Below are 22,146 nucleotides of genomic sequence, written 5' to 3' on the forward strand. Positions count from 1 at the left end.
GTCTATGCAGATGCGTACCTTCCCGTTTTTCTTTGCAACAGGCACAATGGGGGCACACCAGTCAGTTGCTTCAACAACCTCTTCAATGACTCCCATATTCTTCATACGCAGAAGTTCTTTCTCCACTTGAGGCATGAGCGGGAACGGAATTCTACGAGGAGTAGTAATGCTGTATGGGACTGCGTAACCTTTAAGTGATATTTGGACTGGGTTGGAATTCAGTAGGCCCAATTCACCAAACTTGTCTTCTGAAATCTCATTCACTCTGGCGACCAGGCTCAAACCATAGCCTGCTTTTCTGCTCAATAGGTTGTTAACACACTGACCTCTAATCACATGTATAAATAAAAAGAGAGAAGCGCTCAACCTGGAAATGAACAATAGCATAATAGCTTGTTCTATGGCTAGTTACCACCCAAGAAGCAGCCTCTTTTTGCTCAAAATCTGCCTTTCACAGAGAAAAACTTTCCTGAAGCATATCGGTCTGATCCTGACTTCACAGTACAGTCCAGCCCCGAAATACCAGGCAATCCTTCTCTGAACGAGAGAAACAGCAAAACCCCAGACGTATGTTTCGGCCTATTGTGGGCCTCGTCAATGAGGTGCAGCCATATCCCTCTAGGCACACTGAGCAACGGGTCCACGTCTGGATTCCCGCATCACACTTAGGGAGACTTCCCAAAATGTCATAATTTGCATAAATAAAAAGAGAGAAGCGCTCAACCTGGAAAAGAACAATAGCATAATAGCTTGTTCTATGGCTAGTTACCACCCAAGAAGCAGCCTCTTTTTGCTCAACATGTGCCTTTCACAGAGAAAAACTTTCCTGAAGCATATCAGTCTGATCCTGACTTCACAGTACAGTCCAGCCCTGAAATACCATGCAATCCTTCTTTGAACGAGAGAAACAGCAAAACCCCAGACGTACGTTTCGGCCTATTGTGGGCCTCGTCAGTGAGGTGCAGTCATATCCATCTAGGCACACTGAGCAACGGGTCCACGTCTGGATTCTTGCATCACACTTAGGGAGACTTCCCAAAATGTTATAATTTGCATAAATAAAAAAGAGAAGCGCTCAACCTGGAAACGAACAATAGCATAATAGCTTGTTCTATGGCTAGTTACCACCCAAGAAGCAGCCTCTTTTTGCTCAACATGTGCCTTTCACAGAGAAAAACTTTCCGGAAGCATATCAGTCAGATCTATGTGAAAGGCACATGTTGAGCAAAAAGAGGCTGCTTCTTGGGTGGTAACTAGCCATAGAGCAAGCTATTATGCTATTGTTCGTTCCCAGGTTGAGCGCTTCTCTCTTTTTATTTATGCAAATTATGACATTTTGGGAAGTCTCCCTAAGTGTGATGCGGGAATCCAGATGTGGACCCGTTGCTCAGTGTGCCTAGAGGGATATAGCTGCACCTCACTGACGAGGCCCACAATAGGCCAAAACGTACGTCTGGGGTTTTGCTGTTTCTCTCGTTCAGAGAGGGATTGCCTGGTATTTTCGGGGCTGGGCTGGACTGTACTGTGAAGTCAGGATCAGACTGATATGCTTCAGGAAAGTTCTTCTCTGTGAAAGGCACATGTTGAGCAAAAAGAGGATGCTTCTTGGGTGGTAACTAGTCATAGAGCAAGCTATTATGCTATTGTTCGTTCCCAGGTTGAGCGCTTCTCTCTTTTTATTTACTCTAATCACATGTACCCACATGGTGAATTTCCTCTGGTTGTACTCACAGCTGGCAAGAAATTTCCCAGCACAATCGATGCGGCCACCAGGACTATGAACTTTTGTTGTAACTTTCGCCAGCTGAGGCCGTCGAGGCAGTTTTATGAATGCTGCAAGGGATATAACAGTGATGTCTGCTCCTGTGTCAATCTTAAAGGCAACTTTGGCTCCCATTACAGTAAGAGTAACCCGCCAATCTTCATCTGAACCAGGCCGTTCAACAACAGACCCAACAAAGGACAATTCTTGACCCTCCTGGTCACTATCCACCTGCATCTCTTTAATGTATTCAGTTTTACACACCACTTCAAAATGGCCCATTCGGTTACATTTTCAACATCTTTTTTCTTTAGCAGGGCATATGACACTCTGTTACACTGCGTGCAGCGAGCATGCTGCACCCATCCGCTTCTGGGTCTATCTTCCGCTCACACTGTGCCTTTCACTAGCAGCTCTCCTGAACTGCTGCACTTCATCCACAATACTCTCAGACCTCAGATCAGCACTTTGCTTTTTCACCAGTTCACTGTGGTGGGCCATTCTAATAGCCCCATCCAATGTTAAATCAGCCTCCAACTGTAGCTTCAGTGAGACTTCAGCATCTGCAATTCCTATGACTATTCTGTCTCTGATTTGTTCCTCTTTAGCAACACTAAACTCACAGAATTCAGCTAGTTCATACAGGCTGCGCACAAATGACTCCACAGATTCTCCCACACGCTGAGCACATTTGTGAAAACAAGCCCTCTCATGAATCACATTTCTTTTGGGTACAAAGTGGGCACTGAGTTTATTCATAACTATTTCAAAGTCAAATTCTTCCCCTTCTTGGAAAGTAAAGGCATTGAACACTGGCTCCACATCTTTCCCCATAGAGTATAAGAGAGAATTAACTTGTACTTCACCGCTCTCCTTGTCCAGCTTGGAAGCAATCCTGAAGCGTTGAAACTGCTGACGCCATGTGGGCCAAGCTGCAAGCTGAGAGAAATCAAAAGGCTCAGGTGGGGTAAACTTCGACATCGTCATTAATCAGGAAACAGAAACGCAGGCAAGTACTTCTGACACCATGTCATAAGATGCAGGACACAGCATAGAAGGTACAACACTATTTTATTGCAGAGCATAGACGTATACAGCTTGCACAACACATCTAACTTGGTAACTGCGACATAGACAATAACGGCCCTAAACCATGCCCCCATCCAGTGAAGTCACTTCCCACTCTCATCACAAAGGCCATTAGACATTGATCCACAAAGTGAAGTGTTATTATTGGTATACAGTACTCCTGCCTAAAGTATGAAATTCACTGAGTATTTATAGATAGTTTTCCTGTAGTGAGTTCACTAGTGACACTTGGACCTTACATTGAGAATATGGCATTGTCTACAAAAATATCTCGATAATCAGCAAACCGATACAGGAAAAAAAATAAAAAATGTTTTCTTAGCTATTTACAAGACAGTCTTACGGGATTTTATAACAGAAATTAACCATTGCCATAGTATAACATCCATAAGTACACACCAAGGGATTAAAGCATAGCCAAGGAAACACTGATTAAAGTATATGGAGAGTTGTGATAAGGAACCTTTAAAACTAAGTAGTCAAAGTGAGATTACACTGTACATAACCATCATCCAGGGAAATCCTCAATCGGCAAGAGATCCACTCTCTGGTTAACCGACTCCACTACGATTTGTGGTAGGCTGATAATACGGCATTCGCACATGTAGGACGGGTGAAGCTATATCAGTCTCCTGCAGGTCCCCATCACCTAGCCGGATATGCCATCTCAGAAGTACCGAGAGAGATTGGTTAGCTTGATGTCTCAGAGGGGAATGATCTTTCGTTAGGCGATTATAATGATCCCTGTCCAGCACACCTCCATGATTGACCACAGCTCTCCCAGGTGGTCTTTTCATATATGCGATAACTGCTTCTTGTATATTGGGAACGGTAAATAACTGCGTTGTCTTAAAGAGCTCCATGGTATCCTCCACTCCCTGTCATTTCTCTTCTTGTCCAGGGAGTATCAGTGTCAAAGTCGCATTAGCCGCCTCGTGGTGCAGTATCTCTGGCAGAAGATGGAGCTCAGCAGATAAAGATGGAGATTTGAGAGCTTGCGTCTCTGCCAGCAGACGCTGCATTGCTTTGTCCAATTTAGTAAGCGCTGGAAGCAGTAGGGCTTTCAAGGCAGATAGTATGTCCTCCCATCTGGCAATCTTCTATTAGAATAGCAGTATTAATTTGTGCAGTATTAGAGCGTGTATAATGCAGTAGGTTTCTATCCACTTCGGAACACCTCGCACAATTTCCAAATCTTTTACCGACTTCATGGCGGGGCCAAGTGATGTAATTCTTGATCCCTTCAGTTTCCGAATAGCAATACTGTTAAGGATTATATGGATGGCTGCAGATTATGCCACATAAAATATCTATAAAGGAGAGTTTATGGTCAGAGCCTCACAAACTAAACAAACTTGTGGCCATCTTGGTTCACGGCCCACCGGAAGTCCCATCATTGGGGTTTTTTAATGTGAGTGTGCACTTTTACTATTCACACACATTTTATTTCTGTATACATACTGAAATGGTGTTGCACTATCACTGGATGCACTCAACAAATACAGATCCAGAGGTGGGGATATCCAAAAGCGGCCATCTGACTCACACTCAAAACTTACCTCATAGGATTGAGGTGGAACACTGTTAGTATACCCCCTTGGGGGAGAAATTGGACACGTTATTGCAGGAACTGTTTATTGTACTATGGGCGTTTTATTTGACAGAGCTGCATATTTATTAATTTATCTCTGTGTATTTGAACTCACTGAGCGCTATAGTATTATTTGCATACCAGTATTATTTGCATACCATCGCATTCTAGTCATATTTTGCACAATATTGTTATCTTACGCCTAGATTTAGAGTTTTGTCAGTAAAGACCCGCGTAGCTAACGCAGCTTTTTTTTCCCAACGCACCCTTAAGACAACGCTGGTATTTAGAGTTGTCTGAGGCGCTACGTTAGGCTCCAAAAAGGGAGCGTTGAGCCTAATTTACCGCCACTTCAACCCTCAATACCAGCGTTGCTTACGGTAGCGGTAAGCTGGAAAAATGTGCTCGTGCACAATATCCCCATAGGAAACAATGGGGCAGTTTGGGATGAAAAAAAACCTACGCCTAGATTTAGAGTTTTGTCGGTAAAGACCCGCGTAGCTACCGCAGCTTTTTTTTCTCAACGCACCCTTAAGACAACGCTGGTATTTAGAGTTGTCAGAGGCGTTGCGTTAGGCGCCAAAAAGGGAGCGTTGAGCCTAATTTACCGCCACTTCAACCCTCAATACCAGCGTTGCTTACGGTAGCGGTAAGCTGGAAAAACGTGCTCGTGCACGATATCCCCATAGGAAACAATGGGGCAGTTTGGGATGAAAAAAAAACCTAACACCTGCAAAAAAGCAGCGTTAAGCTCCCAACGCAGCCCCATTGTTTCCTATGGGGAAACACTTTCTAAGTCTGCACCTAACCTTACACTTATTAACCCCTAATCTTCCGCCCCCGATATCGCTGACACCTGCATTATACTATTAACCCCTAATCTGCCGCTCCGGACACCGCCGCAACCTACATTATCCCTATGAACCCCTAATCTGCTGCCCCCAACATCGCCGACCCCTATATTATATTTATTAACCCCTAATCTGCCCCCCCAATGTCGCCACTATCTTACCTACACTTATTAACCCCTAATCTGCCGACCGGACCTCGTCTCTACTCTAATAAAGTTATTAACCCCTAAACCACCGCACTCCCGCCTCGCAAACCCTATAATAAATAGTATTAACTCCTAATCTGCCCCCCCCCCCAACGTCGCCGCCACCTAACTTCAAGTATTAAACCCTAATCTGCCGACCGGACCTCGCCGCTACTCTAATAAATGTATTAACCCCTAAAGCTAAGTCTAACCCTAACACCCCCCTAAATTAAATATAATTTTAATCTAACGAAATAAATTAAACCTTATTAACTAAAGTAATCCTATTTAAAACTAAATACTTACCTGTAAAATAAACCCTAATATAGCTACAATATAACAAATAATTATATTGTATATTGTACACTATCAATAAATTAATTAAATAAATTACCTACAATTACATACAATTAAATAAACTAAACTAGATTACAAAAGCAAAAAAACACTAAATTACAAAAAATAAAAAAAGATTACAAGAATATTAGGCTAATTACACCTACTCTAAGCCCCATAATAAAATAAAAAAGACCCCCAAAATAATAAAGGTCCCTACCCTATTCTAAATTAAAAAGTAACCAGCTCTTTTACCAGCCCTTAAAAGGGCTTTTTGCGGGGCATGCCCCAAAGTAATCAGCTCTTTTGCCTGTAAAAAAAAAATACAACCCCCCCAACATTAAAACCCACCACCCACATATCCCTACTCTAACCCAAACCCCCCTTAAATAAACCTAACACTACCCTCCTGAAGATCTCCCTACCTTGAGTCGTCTTCACCCAGCCGGGCCGAAGTCTTCATCCGATGGGGCAGAAGAGGACATCCAGACCGACAGAAGTCTTCATCCTATCCGGGCAGAAAAGGACATCCGGACTGGCAGACATCTTCATCCAAGCGGCATCTTCTATCTTCATCCATCCGACGAGGAGCGGCTCCATCTTCAAGACCTCCGGCGCGGAACATCCTTCTTCCCCGATGAATGAAGGTTCCTTTAAGTGACGTCATCCAAGATGGCGTCCCTCGAATTCCGATTGGCTGATAGGATTCTATCAGTCAATCGGAATTAAGGTAGGAAAAATCTGATTGGCTGATTGAATCAGCCAATCAGATTCAAGTTCAATCCGATTGGCTGATCCAATCAGATTGAGCTTGCATTCTATTGGCTGTTCCGATCAGCCAATCAGATTTTTCCTACCTTAATTCCGATTGGCTGATAGAATCCTATCAGCCAATCGGAATTCGATGGACGCCATCTTGGATGACGTCACTTAAAGGAACCTTCATTCATCGGGTAGTCGTCGGGGAAGAAGGATGTTCCACGCCGGAGGTCTTGAAGATGGAGCTGCTCCTCGTCGGATGGATGAAGATAGAAGATGCCGCTTGGATGAAGATGTCTGCCGGTCCGGATGTCCTCTTCTGCCCGGATAGGATGAAGACTTCTGCCGTTCTGGATGTCCTCTTATGCCCCATCGGATGAAGACTTCGGCCCGGCTGGGTGAAGACGACTCAAGGTAGGGAGATCTTCAGGGGGGTAGTGTTAGGTTTATTTAAGGGGGGTTTGGGTTAGAGTAGGGGTATGTGGGTGGTGGGTTTTAATGTTGGGGGGGTTGTATTTTTTTTTACAGGCAAAAGAGCTGATTACTTTGGGGCATGCCTTGCAAAAAGCCCTTTTAAGGGCTGGTAAAAGAGCTGGTTACTTTTTAATTTAGAATAGGGTAGGGACCTTTATTATTTTGGGGGGCTTTTTTATTTTATTAGGGGGCTTAGAGTAGGTGTAATTAGCCTAATATTCTTGTAATCTTTTTTTATTTTTTGTAATTTAGTGTTGTTGTTTTTTTGTAATTAAGTTTAGTTTATTTAATTGTATGTAATTGTAGGTAATTTATTTAATTAATTTATTGATAGTGTAGTGTTAGGTTTAATTGTAACTTAGGTTAGGATTTATTTTACAGGTCATTTTGTAATTATTTTAACTAGGTAGCTATTAAATAGTTAATAACTATTTAATAGCTATTGTACCTAGTTAAAATAAATACAAATTTGCCTGTAAAATAAATATAAATCCTAAAATAGCTACAATATAATTATACGTTATATTGTAGCTATATTATGGTTTATTTTACAGGTAAGTATTTAGTTTTAAATAGGAATACTTTAGTTAATAAGATTTAATTTATTTTGTTAGATTAAAATTATATTTAATTTAGGGGGGTGTTAGGGTTAGGGTTAGACTTAGCTTTAGGGGTTAATACATTTATTAGAGTAGCGGCGAGGTCTGGTCGGCAGATTAGGGGTTAATACTTGAAGTTAGGTGGCGGCGATGTTAGGGAGGACAGATTAGGGGTTAATACTATTTATTATAGGGTTTGCTAGGCGGGAGTGCGGCGGTTTAGGGGTTAATACATTTATTATAGTGGCGGCGAGGTCCGGTCGGCAGATTAGGGGTTAATAAGTGTAGTAAGGTAGCTGCGACGTTGGGGGGGGCAGATTAGGGGGTAATAAATATAATATAGGTGTTGGCGATGTTAGGGGCAGCAGATTAGGGGTTCATAGGGATAATGTAGATGACGGCGGTGTGCGGTCGGCAGATTAGGGGTTAAAAATTTTTATTATAGTGGCGGCGATGTGGGGGGCCTCGGTTTAGGGGTACATAGGTAGTTTATGGGTGTTAGTGTACTTTAGAGCACTGTAGTTAAGAGCTTTATAAACCGGTGTTAGCCCATAAAGCTCTTAACCACTGACTTTTTTCTGCGGCTGGAGTCTTGTCGGTAGAGGATCTACTGCTCACTTCAGCCAAGACTCTAAATACCGGCGTTAGGAAGATCCCATTGAAAAGATAGGATACGCAATTGGCCTAAGGGGATCTGCGGTATGGAAAAGTTGCGGCTTGAAAGTAAGCGGTAGACCCTTTCCTGCCTGACTCTAAATACCAGCGGACGGCCAAAAGCAGCGTTAGGACCCCTTAACATTGCTTTTGACGCCTAACGCAGAACTCTAAATCTAGGCGTTAGTAAATTCTGTGTGTCTGCATATAGCGCTTTATATGGTTGCCACTTCTTTTTTACACACACACACGCACACACACACACACACACATATATATATATATATATATTATATATATATATACATCTGTATAAATATATATATATATATATATTGTAATACTTAAACAAGAATGTACACACCTCCTGCTCACCTTGCTAGGCTGCCTATCGCAACTTAAGTAACACCACAAAGCTTATTTTACCTTGAATGCAGCTTGTCTTCGGTCTCCGTATATAGAGAAAGTTACTCACTTGTCTTCTTTGTTTGTGAAATTCCGACCCTCAGCGAGTGGACCTTACTCAAAAGTCGCTGTTGTTTTTCCGGTCTTTACTTTCGGTTAATCCAGCTTGTTCATGAAGGCTCAGCTGTAGCCCTCAGTTTGAATTTCTTGCAGCTACGCGCGTTTCACCCTTACTGGTTATTCGCATAGGGCTTCGTCCGGCTTAATTTCTTTCTGGTCCTAATGCCGACCTTTTATTTGATTCTGAATCTGTTCCGCCCATAAGGTGAAATAAATATTTACATATTGCTTCATTTTATAACATTGTATCTTACTATTGCGAGGATTCCTTTATACATCTTTGTTGTTGTAACAACCTTTAATAGACCATTTTCCAAATATACAATAATTGTTAATTTTACATATGTATGACTGGCAAAATACTTTCATTTTTATATACAGTTATCTCATATATAACATGATAATCGATGAAGAATTTATTTTCAATTTTGTTTAAGACACCATTGGTGAAGATTTTTATCATTCCATGTATTTTATAACTTTTGGGAAATGCAAACATAAATTTAAATAACTCCTTTTATTGTTATTTTTGATAAGTTACTGAAAGGTTGGGTTAAAGATAGAATTTTTCCTTTCTATTTAACTAGACAGTAATAATAAAAGGACTCTTTCCATTATTATTGAGTAGTGGGGGTTAACCCTTATTATTGTGATTTAATTTTCTTGAAGAAAAGGAGCATAATTTATTTCTTCATTTAATCCATATGGTTTCAAAGCTTTAAGATCATATATCCACTTACATTCCTTTTGAAGCAATATATTATCTAGGTTGCCACCCTTGCTGATATATCTACTTTTTCCAACCCCAGAAATTTCAGGGTTTCCTCATCACTGTTGTGAAATTGCTTAAAGTGTCTTGCTACACTACTGGTTTTTGCTTTTATAGAAATATCTCTTTTATGTTCCTTAATCCTTTCTTTCAATTCACGATAGGTTTTACCTACATAATATAGGGGGCAGCAACAATAGACTAAATATATAATTCCTTCACTTCTACAATTAATTCTTCCTTTTATTCTATAGCTTTGACCACTTTTATCTACAAAGCAAGTGCCTTGTTGCATATTGCTACAAACTGAGCATTTATTGCATCTGTAATTTCCTTCCCTTGTTTGATGCTTTCCTAACCAATTGCTTTTAAATGTATCTATATAGTGGCTTTGAACCAGTTTATCCTTGAGGTTTGGAGCCCTTCTAGCTGACATTAGGGGTCTATCTCCCCCATAATTGATAATTTCCTTCTCTAGAGTTAAAATTGGCCAATGTTTGTTTAATATGGCTCTAATGTCCTGTCATTTATTATTATACGTTGAAATAAATCTAATCTTATTGTCTTGGTTTATTTCTTTAGTCTTGTATAACAATTCTTCTCTATTTCTTTTGATGGCTGACACATATGCTTTTTTAAGTATATTATTAGAATATCCTCTTTTTCTAAATCTCTCTCTTAGGGAGCCAGCTTCTTCTTTGAATTTAGATACATCTGAACAATTTCTACGATGTCTCAAATATTGTCCTTTTGGAATATTATTTATTAGGGAGGGTGGATGGTGGCTCTTGGCCATTAGTAAAGTATTTCCTGCCATTTTTTTCCTGTAAGTACTGGTACATATTTTATTATTTTGTATGTTAATCCTTAAATTCAGGAAGGTTATTTCTGTCTTATTAGATTCATAAGTGAATTTAAGATTATAATTATTTATGTTAATTTCTTTCATGAAATGTTTTAACATTACTTCTGTTCCTTACCAGAATAGTAGGATGTCATCTATGAAGCGAAGCCAGAGCTTGATATTATCCCCCTGGCTTCCCCCATAGATGACATCCTTTTCCCATTTGCCTAAATATAGGCAGGCATAGGTGGGGGCACAGCAAGTTCCCATTGCCGTGCCCCTCACCTGTTGATAAAATTTACCTCCAAATGTGAAGAAATTTCTTTCCAATACAAAACTCAAAAGTTTACTCACATATTTGGTGTGTTTTGAGAACAGATGGCCTCTTTGATCTAAGAAGTATTCACATGCCACTATACCTTTCTTATGTGGTATTGACGAATAAAGTGACTTAACGTCTATTGCCACTAATATCCACTCATTCTCAAAACACATACCTTCAATGATTTTTAATACATCCTGAGTATCCTTTACATATGAAGGCAAATTTAGGAGACTGGGCCTAAGTATATAGTCAATGTATTATGATGCTTTTTCTGTTAAGGAACCTTGACCTGAAATTATTGGTCTACCTGGTGGTGGAACTATACCTTTATGGATTTTTGGTATTGTATAGAAAGTTGATAATTTGGGAAATTTTACTCTTAAAAATTCCACTTCCTTTTTATTAAGTAAGCCTCCATCTTTGCCCTCCCCAATGAGTTTTTCTAATTCATCCTTATATGTTTCTGTTGGATTGGTTTTAAGAATCATATATTGCTTTCTTTCCAAAAGTTGTTTAGAACATTCTTTTACATAATCTGTAGTTCTTAGTACTACTACATTGCCACCCTTATCGGCTGGCTTTATAGTAATTGTTTTATCATTTGACAAGGACTTTAATGCTTTTCTTTGTTCCTGTGTTAAATTATCATTAAATGCTGTTACTATGTTTAATTCATTAATATCAGCCTCAACTAATTTAACAAAATTATTCACACAAGCCACCTGTGAGAGTGCTGGTATGTGAGAAGAATTATTTCTAAGAGTGGTGTGTCCAATGTTTTGTTGTTCAGAGTTCATCGCCTCTGCTAATTCTTCTAACTGTGCTAAAGTTGCTCTGTCATGAATATCTAACATTTCAGTAGTATTTGTATTCTTAGTGCTAAAGACCTTTTTCAGGACTATTTTTCTGGCAAACATATGGACATCTTTTACTATTTCAAATTTGTTACATCTGTTTGTCGGTACAAAGTTTAGTCCTTTTTCTAATACTTTAATTTCACTTGTTGATAAGATACTATTGGGTAGATTTATTATGTCTGTATTTATTTCTGCACTTGCTGGTTCCTCAATGGGTATCTCTGTTGTTTTTCTGTAGAATCCTCTCTTGTGTTTTTGTCCCCCTCTCCTTGTCTTGTTCTTCTTCTCCTGAATAAAAAACCTCTTCTATTGTAATTCCCTCTTCTCCTAGAGTTATCTAATGGTGTACCTGAAGTATCTGATTCTGAACTACTTGATTGTAAATTGGTATACTCATATACTTTTCCTTCCTGGTAATCCCCCCAATCTCTTTGGAATTTTCTTTTTTCCCTATACTTTATTTCTTCATGGATTTTTCTAACTTCCATTTGGACTAAGTCCAACTGTCTATGATATTCTTCTAGACTTTCCCATTTCTTTCATTTTAATTCTAGTTCTTTTATCTCATTTTCTATTTTTAGTTTCCTTAATTCATTTTCACCCAGCATTAATTTCATCCAATTCAATGAACATTCATTTGCATATTCCTCCCATTTTTGTTTAAAATTCTCTGTTAAAGGATCATTTAGATTAGTTCCTGGTCTTTTTCTAATTCTGAGACCTCTTGGTATAATTTTTGCTTCTGTATATTTTGTTAAACTTAAAATTTCCCATCTTAGTTTCTGTTCTTTTAGCAGTTTCTGTTTATACTCTTTAAATGATTTATATATGTTATCTGTAACATTTGAATCCCTATTTTCAGTGGATATATCTGATGTAGAAAATGTTTCTGCCATATCATATTCCCATTCTTGTTCATTAAAGAATGCCATCTTAATTTGATCCCTTTTTAATATGGGTGACTATATTTTAGAAGTGTGCAATCTAGATTTGAAAGATCCCTTAAGGGGATCAAAATAAATAAGTTTTGAAATTATCCGGTTCGCACTGCCTCTTATTATTAACACTCTTGGCATTCTTTAATGAACAAGAATGGGAATATGATATGGCAGAAACATTTTCTACATCAGATATATCCACTGAAAATAGGGATTCAAATGTTACAGATAATATATATAAATCATTTAAAGAGTATAAACAGAAACTGCTAAAAGAACAGAAACTAAGATGGGAAATTTCAAGTTTAACAAAATATACAGAAGCAAAAATGATACCAAGAGGTCTCAGAATTAGAAAAAGACCAGGAACTAATCTAAATGATCCTTTAACAGAGAATTTTAAACAAAAATGGGAGGAATATGCAAATGAATGTTCATTGAATTGGATGAAATTAATGCTGGGTGAAAATGAATTAAGGAAACTAAAAATAGAAAATGAGATAAAAGAACTAGAATTAAAATTAAAGAAATGGGAAAGTCTAGAAGAATATCGTAGACAGTTGGAAAAAATCCATGAAGAAATAAAGTATAGGAAAAAAAGAAAATTCCAAAGAGATTGGGGGGATTACCAGGAAGGAATAGTATATGAGTATAACAATTTACAATCAAGTAGTTCAGAATCAGATACTTCAGGTACACCATTAGATAACTCTAGGAGAAGAGGGAATTACAATAGAAGAGGTTTTTTATTCAGGAGAAGAAGAACAAGACAAGGAGAGGGGGACAAAAACACAAGAGAGGATTCTACAGAAAAACAACAGAGATACCCATTGAGGAACCAGCAAGTGCAGAAATAAATACAGACATAATAAATCTATCCGATAGAATCTTATCAACAAGTGAAATTAAAGTATTAGAAAAAGGACTAAACTTTGTACCGACAAACAGATGTAACAAATTTGAAATAGTAAAAGATGTCCATATGTTTGCCAGAAAAATAGTCCTGAAAAAGGTCTTTAGCACTAAGAATACAAATACTACTGAAATGTTAGATATTCATGACAGAGCAACTTTAGCACAGTTAGAAGAATTAGCAGAGGAGATGAACTCTGAACAACAAAAAATTGGACACACCACTCTTAGAAATAATTCTTCTCACATGCCAGCACTCTCACAGGTGGCTTGTGTGAATAATTTTGTTAAATTAGTTGAGGCTGATATTAATGAATTAAACATAGTAACAGCATTTAATGATAATTTAACACAGGAACAAAGAAAAGCATTAAAGTCCTTGTCAAATGATAAAACAATTACTATAAAGCCAGCCGATAAGGGCGGCAATGTAGTAGTACTAAGAACTACAGATTATGTAAAAGAATGTTCTAAACAACTTTTGGAAAGAAAGCAATATATGATTCTTAAAACCAATCCAACAGAAACATATAAGGATGAATTAGACAAACTCATTGGGGAGGGCAAAGATGGAGGCTTACTTAATAAAAAGGAAGTGGAATTTTTAAGAGTAAAATTTCCCAATTATCAACTTTCTATACAATACCAAAAATCCATAAAGGTATAGTTCCACCACCAGGTAGACCAATAATTTCAGGTCAAGGTTCCTTAACAGAAAAAGCATCATAATACATTGACTATATACTTAGGCCCAGTCTCCTAAATTTGCCTTCATATGTAAAGGATACTCAGGATGTATTAAAAATCATTGAAGGTATGTGTTTTGAGAATGAGTGGATATTAGTGGCAATAGACGTTGAGTCACTTTATTCTTCAATACCACATAAGAAAGGTATAGTGGCATGTGAATACTTCTTAGATCAAAGAGGCCATCTGTTCTCAAAACACACCAAATATGTGAGTAAACTTTTGAGTTTTGTATTGGAAAGAAATTTCTTCACATTTGGAGATTCAACAGGTGAGGGGCACGGCAATGGGAACTTGCTGTGCCCCCACCTATGCCTGCCTATATTTAGGAAAATGGGAAAAGGATGTCATCTATGGGGGAAGCCAGGGGGATAATATCAAGCTCTGGCTTCGCTTCATAGATGACATCCTACTATTCTGGTCAGGAACAGAAGTAATGTTAAAAAATTTCATGAAAGAAATTAACATAAAAAATTATAATCTTAAATTCACTTATGAATCTAATAAGACAGAAATAACCTTCCTGGATTTAAGGATTAACATACAAAATAATAAAATATGTACCAGTACTTACAGGAAAAAAACGGCAGGAAATACTTTACTAATGGCCAAGAGCCACCATCCACCCTCCCTAATAAATAATATTCCAAAAGGACAATATTTGAGACATCGTAGAAATTGTTCAGATGTAGCTAAATTCAAAGAAGAAGCTGGCTCCCTAAGAGAGAGATTTAGAAAAAGAGGATATTCTAATAATATACTTAAAAAAGCATATGTGTCAGCCATCAAAAGAAATAGAGAAGAATTGTTATACAAGACTAAAGAAATAAACCAAGACAATAAGATTAAATTTATTTCTATGTATAATAATAAATGGCAGGACATTAGAGCCATATTAAACAAACATTGGCCAATTTTAACTCTAGAGAAGGAAATTATCAATTATGGGGGAGATAGACCCCTAATGTCAGCTAGAAGGGCTCCAAACCTCAAGGATAAACTGGTTCAAAGCCACTATATAGATACATTTAAAAGCAATTGGTTAGGAAAGCATCAAACAAGGGAAGGAAATTACAGATGCAATAAATGCTCAGTTTGTAGCAATATGCAACAAGGCACTTGCTTTGTAGATAAAAGTGGTCAAAGCTTTAGAATAAAAGGAAGAATTAATTGTAGAAGTGAAGGAATTATATATTTAGTCTATTGTTGCTGCCCCCTATATTATGTAGGTAAAACCTATCGTGAATTGAAAGAAAGGATTAAGGAACATAAAAGAGATATTTCTAACAAAGTAAAAACCAGTAGTGTAGCAAGACACTTTAAGCAATTTCACAACAGTGATGAGGAAACCCTGAAATTTCTGGGGTTGGAAAAAGTAGATATATCAGCAAGGGTGGCAACCTAGATAATATATTGCTTCAAAAGGAATGTAAGTGGATATATGATCTTAAAGCTTTGAAACCATATGGATTAAATGAAGAAATAAATTATGCTCCTTTTCTTCAAGAAAATTAAATCACAATAATAAGGGTTAACCCCCACTACTCAATAATAATGGAAAGAGTCCTTTTATTATTACTGTCTAGTTAAATAGAAAGGAAAAATTCTATCTTTAACCCAACCTTTCAGTAACTTATCAAAAATAACAATAAAAGGAGTTATTTAAATTTATGTTTGCATTTCCCAAAAGTTATAAAATACATGGAATTATAAAAATCTTCACCAATGGTGTCTTGAACAAAATTGAGAATAAATTCTTCATCGATTATGATGTTATATATGAGATAACTGTATATAAAAATGAAAGTATTTTGCCAGTCATACATATGTAAAATTAACAATTATTGTATATTTGGAAAATGGTCTATTAAAGGTTGTTACAACAACAAAGATGTATAAAGGAATCCTCGCAATAGTAAGATACAATGTTATAAAATGAAGCAATATGTAAATATTTATTTCACCTTATGGGCGGAACAGATTCAGAATCAAATAAAAGGTCGGCATTAGGACCAGAAAGAAATGAAGCCGGACGAAGCCCTATGCGAATAACCAGTAAGGATGAAACGCACGTAGCTGCAAGAAATTCAAACTGAGGGCTACAGCTGAGCCTTCATGAACAAGCTGGATTAACCGAAAGTAAAGACCGGAAAAACAACAGCGACTTTGAGTAAGGTCCACTCGCTGAGGGTCGGAATTTCACAAACAAAGAACACAAGTGAGTAACTTTCTCTATATACGGAGACCGAAGATAAGCTGCAATCAAGGTAAAATAAGCTTTGTGGTGTTACTTAAGTTGCGATAGGCAGCCTAGCAAGGTGAGCAGGAGGTGTGTACATACAAAAAATCTCTGAAGCCATAATCCCTTGAGGCGCCACGCTGTGATACAATTGGAAACACAACAAGTGTTAACTTTGATGAACTCTGCAAATTGTTACAAATGTTATTCCACCCCTAGAGTGTTGAAAAAACTTCTCATAAAATACCGCTGAGAACTTTTTATCTATGCGAGCAAAGGATAAGCCCGCTGTATGGCAAAAATATTGAAATCCTTAAAGCAAACAAAAATATATGTTAAGAACATTAACAATAAATACTACTACCTTGAATATATAAGGATAAAGTCTACTAAATGGACATTAGAAATATTGGCCAATATTTAAATACACAAGTGGGCCCACGTTCGTATATTAATAATTTGTTATCTGGTGTCTTTCTTACGGATATTTCAGTAAACATATTGCAAATGTTTAAATTGTTTTCTTTTTGTTGTTATTTATTATGACTTGTATATAAAATTGTGTGGTAATTCCAATATATATAGTCCCAATATGGTTATACTAGTTTGTTGATTTATAACCTATAATCTGGTGCTGGACATAGGGAACTTAGTGTGGAAAAGGTTTTTCACACAATTCTTGTTTAAGTATTACAATTAATATTCCTCTTCCCTCCGTGCACAGGGTGGTTCTGATATTAACTTACAAGTCAGACCACTCAAATGATTTAGAGTGTTAATAATAAGAGGTAGTGCGAACCGGATAATTTCAAATATATATATATATATATATATATATATACACAATTATAGAAATATACTTTAAATAAAGATATATCTATATAAATGTATTTATATTAATTTTTAAAAATAAAAAAAACACTTCTAAGTGAAGAATATAGGAATTAAAATGATTCCTAAAGCACCTTCAGCTTTATCGCAGTTGGCCTAGAACATTTTTGGGTTAGCACACGAGCAATAAATAGAAAAGGCTTTCTTTAGTGCACCTCATAGAAATCTATGGGCAGAGGGAGTTAGCCCGGTTGTGATATCCAAAGATAAGTTTTTACTTTCAACTTGTAATACCAGCGCTAACATGAGAGCGCTATTGATTTACTTTGAGTGCAGTTAACACTCTTTTGAAATAAAAATGTATTTATTCACTTGTAATCTAGGCCTTAGAGTTAAAGAAAAATGTAAATTAGTTTTAGTTCTTGCTTCACTGTTAAATCGATGGAATCTAAATACCTTGTATGTTTGGATTAGTTAATTGTCATTGTTACTGAGCTACAAACTCCAAAATCCCATAAATGATGTGTGAATTGTGTTTACCATCTATTCATTTCCACTTCATCAGATACAAATTACAAATAGATAAGATTAACAGTAAAGGAAGTCATTAATATAGTGTACACTTTCTCATAACATTCTGTTTAATTTGTATATGCATGGAACAATCCCCTGTCTATAGTCTTTTATCAGATTCATAGGGGCCGATTTATCAAGCTCCTTATGGCTTGCCGGAAACAGAAGTTATGAAGCAGTGGTCTAAAGACCGCTGCTCCATAACTTATCTGCCTGCTCTGAGGCCGCGGACAGAAATCAACCCGATCGAATACGATTGGGTTGATTGACACCCCCTGCTAGTGGCCGATTGGCCGTGAATCTGCAGGGGGCGGCATTGCACAAGCAGTTCACAAGAACTGCTGGTACAATGATAAATGCCGACAATGTATGTTGTCTGCATTTATCGATGTGCAGCGGACATGATACGCTACATCGTATCATGCCCGCTCGCACATTAATAAATATACCCCATAGTATCAGCGCCAGAAAAATGTCATACTAATATATTTACCAGGGTGCTATTTATGACTGATTTGTTCTGAATTATGTATTCATCCTCATGGTTACTGGTTGATTCTATCCTTCTCCATACGTGTGTCGGACAGAGTTGCTTAGTTACTGGACGGTGCCCAGCTGGAGGGATAATAATTACTTCTGGAAGTGCTACATAACACGTAAGTTGCTCCTGTTACCGTTTGCATCTTTCCTATGTTATTATGAGGCGCCTAATTTTTTGTATTGCTCATTTTCTAGTATGCTATGATCCCAGGACCAGTTAAGAGAGCTGCCAGGAGGGACCATTGAAGATTCTCTACGGTCAATTGTCTGGCAATCCTATTTTGACTTTAATGGACTTCCTTATTGGGTGATATTTATTCCTCCTTTATTTATATTGTTTGTATACACATATATTATTTGTTAGCTATTATGTATTTAGTGGTACCTTAGATACGTTGTTATCTTGTGTAGTTTTTTTGTGCTATCTGTATCATGAAAACCTAACTTTAATAAACGCTATTACTAATCCCCTTGCTTCAATAAACTCCGCCAGTAAGCCCCCTGCATCAATTAACCATAACCATGCCCCTTGTCATATTAACTCACCCTAGCCACACATACCATATATAGGTGATAGGTGGTTTTATGGCTGTGGAGGAGGATCAACTAGTGAACTGGGGTTTCAATTAGGGTTAATATTGGATACTGGGGTCTGGGAAGGTATGGTAATGGCAAATAACCTTGGGGGTTAGTATTTGCCTGGAATAGGTACTAAGTAAGATTGAACAAGTTTGTGGGGGTTCAATTTAGACTTAACTGCAGCAGTGGGTTCCTGTTAGAGTTAGTATCCAGCTGGGGCTTTTGGTCTATTAACAAAGGCCAGTAACACAGGTAGCCATGTAACATAGGTACTAATATTAATGCAGCAATTATCATAAACTCCTTAACAGGTCACAGAAAACGTGTTATAAAGCTGCTATTTATTACTGACTTGTAAATTGTGTATTGTTACTAAAAAGCAGCAATTTGACTGTGATGCTGTAGAAAAAAGTTATGGACAATTTTAATACACTGGCCCCATCTCTGCTATAGGAGATCTAGCCTTATAAAGGCACTTTACAGATCAAGTATATTAATGAGACATAAACGCAAAAGTCAATGCAAATTGTCTAAATGTTTTGCAGAGCAAAGCCCTTTGTAAATATACCAGATAACTCACCCTACTGTTATATCAAAGATGTTGCTCCCCACAGAGCTGGAGACAGCCATGTCCCCCAGGCCTTTCCTTGCTACAATAACGCTGGTGATGAGGTCAGGAATAGAGGTGCCAGCAGCGAGGATTGTAAGTCCCATGATTTCCTCTGAAATCCCTATTGTTTCTCCCACCTAAATAAAGCAATACATGGGGCAAATGGTATTTAGGATTTACATGAAAAGGCATCAGTCACAGTCCATAGATTCCTACTTACCTGATGGGCCCACCATACCATAAGGTATGAGAAGATGGCAATCCACATAATAGATCCAAGAAATGTCAGGACAAAGAACCGCCTGGATTTCTGCACAGAACAGGATGATTACAAAAGAAATCAGTTTAATTGTATATCTGGCCTAAATTGTATTTCATGTCCTTATTTCATCTGTTCATCTCTCTTTTTTTACTCCTATTTAATGTTAACTTTCTTCCCTTATTTCAACAATTTATCATCATAATGACATTTTTTTCTCTAAATCCCTCTTTGCTTCTTTGCAATACATAATCATTGTAGAGTTCTGCACTGAGTAATACATAGACAACTCTCACCGGGCTCCTGACATCAGGCACAGTTAGCCAAAGCGGGAATACTATGGGCAGAAGTAGAAGGTATGTGATTTGCTTCCTTTTGGTATCAGGCCACTCCAGGGATAGAGGCTCATCTGCTTCCTCCTCTTCGTCATCATCATCATCACTGTCCTCTTCATCACTATCGTCATCACTGTCATCACCACTACTGCCAGAGCTGTCTCCTCCATCACCACCCTCGCCTGCACCTTTCTGTTGAACAGGAAGAATCTAATATAATTCTGATTATCCTAGCTTTGGTGCAGGAATAATCTAGATTTTATTAAAGGGACAGTCTACTCCAAAATGTTATTGTTTAGAAAGATAGATAGTACCTTTATTACCCAGTCCCCAGTTTTGTATAACCAACAAAAGTTATATTAATATATTTTTCCTCTGTGATTACCTTGTATCTAAGCCTCTGCAGACTGTCCCCTTATTTCAGCTCTTTTGACAGACATGCATGTTAGCCAATCAGTGCTAACTACGTCGGAGAGAGCACAAAGTTATCTATATGACACACATGAACTAGCGCTGTCTAGCTGTGAAAAACTGTCAAAATGCACTGAGATATGAGGCGTCCTTCAAGGGCTTAGAAATAATCATATGAGCCTACCTAGGTTTGGTGCAGGAATAATCTAGATTTTATTAAAGGGACAGTCTACTCCAAAATGTTATTGTTTAGAAAGATAGATAATACCTTTATTACCCAGTCCCCAGTTTTGTATAACCAACAAAAGTTATATTAATATATTTTTCCTCTGTGATTACCTTGTATCTAAGCCTCTGCAGACTGTCCCCTTATTTCAGCTCTTTTGACAGACATGCATGTTAGCCAATCAGTGCTAACTACGTCGGAGAGAGCACAAAGTTATCTATATGACACACATGAACTAGCACTGTCTAGCTGTGAAAAACTGTCAAAATGCACTGAGATATGAGGCGTCCTTCAAGGGCGTAGAAATTATCATATGAGCCTACCTAGGTTTAGTCTTAAACAAAGAATACCAAGAAGAAAACAAAGCAAATTTGATGATAAAAGTAAATTGGATTTTTTTTTTTTAAATTGCATGCCCTAACTGAATCATGAAATTTTAATGTTGACTAGACTGTCCCTTTAAACAGACAGAGATTAATATTTTGCTTAACTTTTTTTTGCTACTCTATGCAGCTTTTTAAACAACAATAAATACATAAGTCAATACAAAAATAGAAAGAAAAAACATAACAGGAGCAGTTACATAAGCATCCAAGTATTGACCAATCAACTAACGAGATGTCATAAACTGTCTAATTTGAATTCAAACGTCCTCTGATTGATTGATAAGAACATTTAAATAAATGAGGATAAAAAAAAACACAAAAAAGAAGAAAAAATATATAAAACCAGCAGCCACATTCAAAATACAAGTGGAATAAAATGTAGCCAACTGGATTCTGAAGCCAAAAAAATGTAGATTGAAAAAACAACCAAGATATCAACGAAAATACAGTACTAATAGCTGATTTAAAATAACAGACTTAGGAGAAAAAGAAACAAAGTCACCTAAGTATCAGAAACAAGAAAGGACTAACAGAGGAGGAACAGAGATGGGCAGGAAATAGTGACACAGATACAAAAAGGGGCGGGAAGAACAAGATCACCCACAAAATGGCGCCGATCCATGATATAATCGGAATGCCGAGGAGTAAAGCAGCTGAGTAGGAAGCCGGCAGAAGAACAGAAGTCAACGAAGTAAAAGGAAAATAAAAGGAGTGCAAAGAAAAGCAGAAGATAAAAGGAAAATCAAAGAAAGGACAACACCCAGAGAAAAGGGAACAAAAAATTATTAACAGATAAATATAAATAATAATTAAATAACAAACTAATATATATCACAACAAAATAAAACGAGATGGAGAAGAAATTACAGAAAAAGGAAACAAGCTATAAAAAATGAAAAAGAAATTAGCAAAGAAAGACAAATAATAACAATAAAAAGCA

The 22,146-nt window shown here is 37.4% G+C and overlaps 1 protein-coding gene across 1 annotated transcript in view; it reads right to left on the reverse strand.

The window, feature by feature from the left end:
• SLC24A1 (solute carrier family 24 member 1) overlaps window positions 1-22,146 on the reverse strand; it is a 197,455-nt gene that overhangs the window by 28,279 nt on the left and 147,030 nt on the right. The window contains exons 6-8 of the mRNA XM_053716162.1: window positions 20,145-20,375; window positions 19,810-19,899; window positions 19,560-19,726 (exon numbers count right to left, since the gene is read on the reverse strand). Coding sequence (XP_053572137.1) covers window positions 19,560-19,726; window positions 19,810-19,899; window positions 20,145-20,375 — 488 coding nt within the window. The remainder of the gene's footprint in view (window positions 1-19,559; window positions 19,727-19,809; window positions 19,900-20,144; window positions 20,376-22,146) is intronic.

The sequence above is a fragment of the Bombina bombina genome, chromosome 6 (genome assembly GCF_027579735.1).
Source record: "Bombina bombina isolate aBomBom1 chromosome 6, aBomBom1.pri, whole genome shotgun sequence".
NCBI classification, from domain to species: Eukaryota; Metazoa; Chordata; class Amphibia; order Anura; family Bombinatoridae; genus Bombina; species Bombina bombina.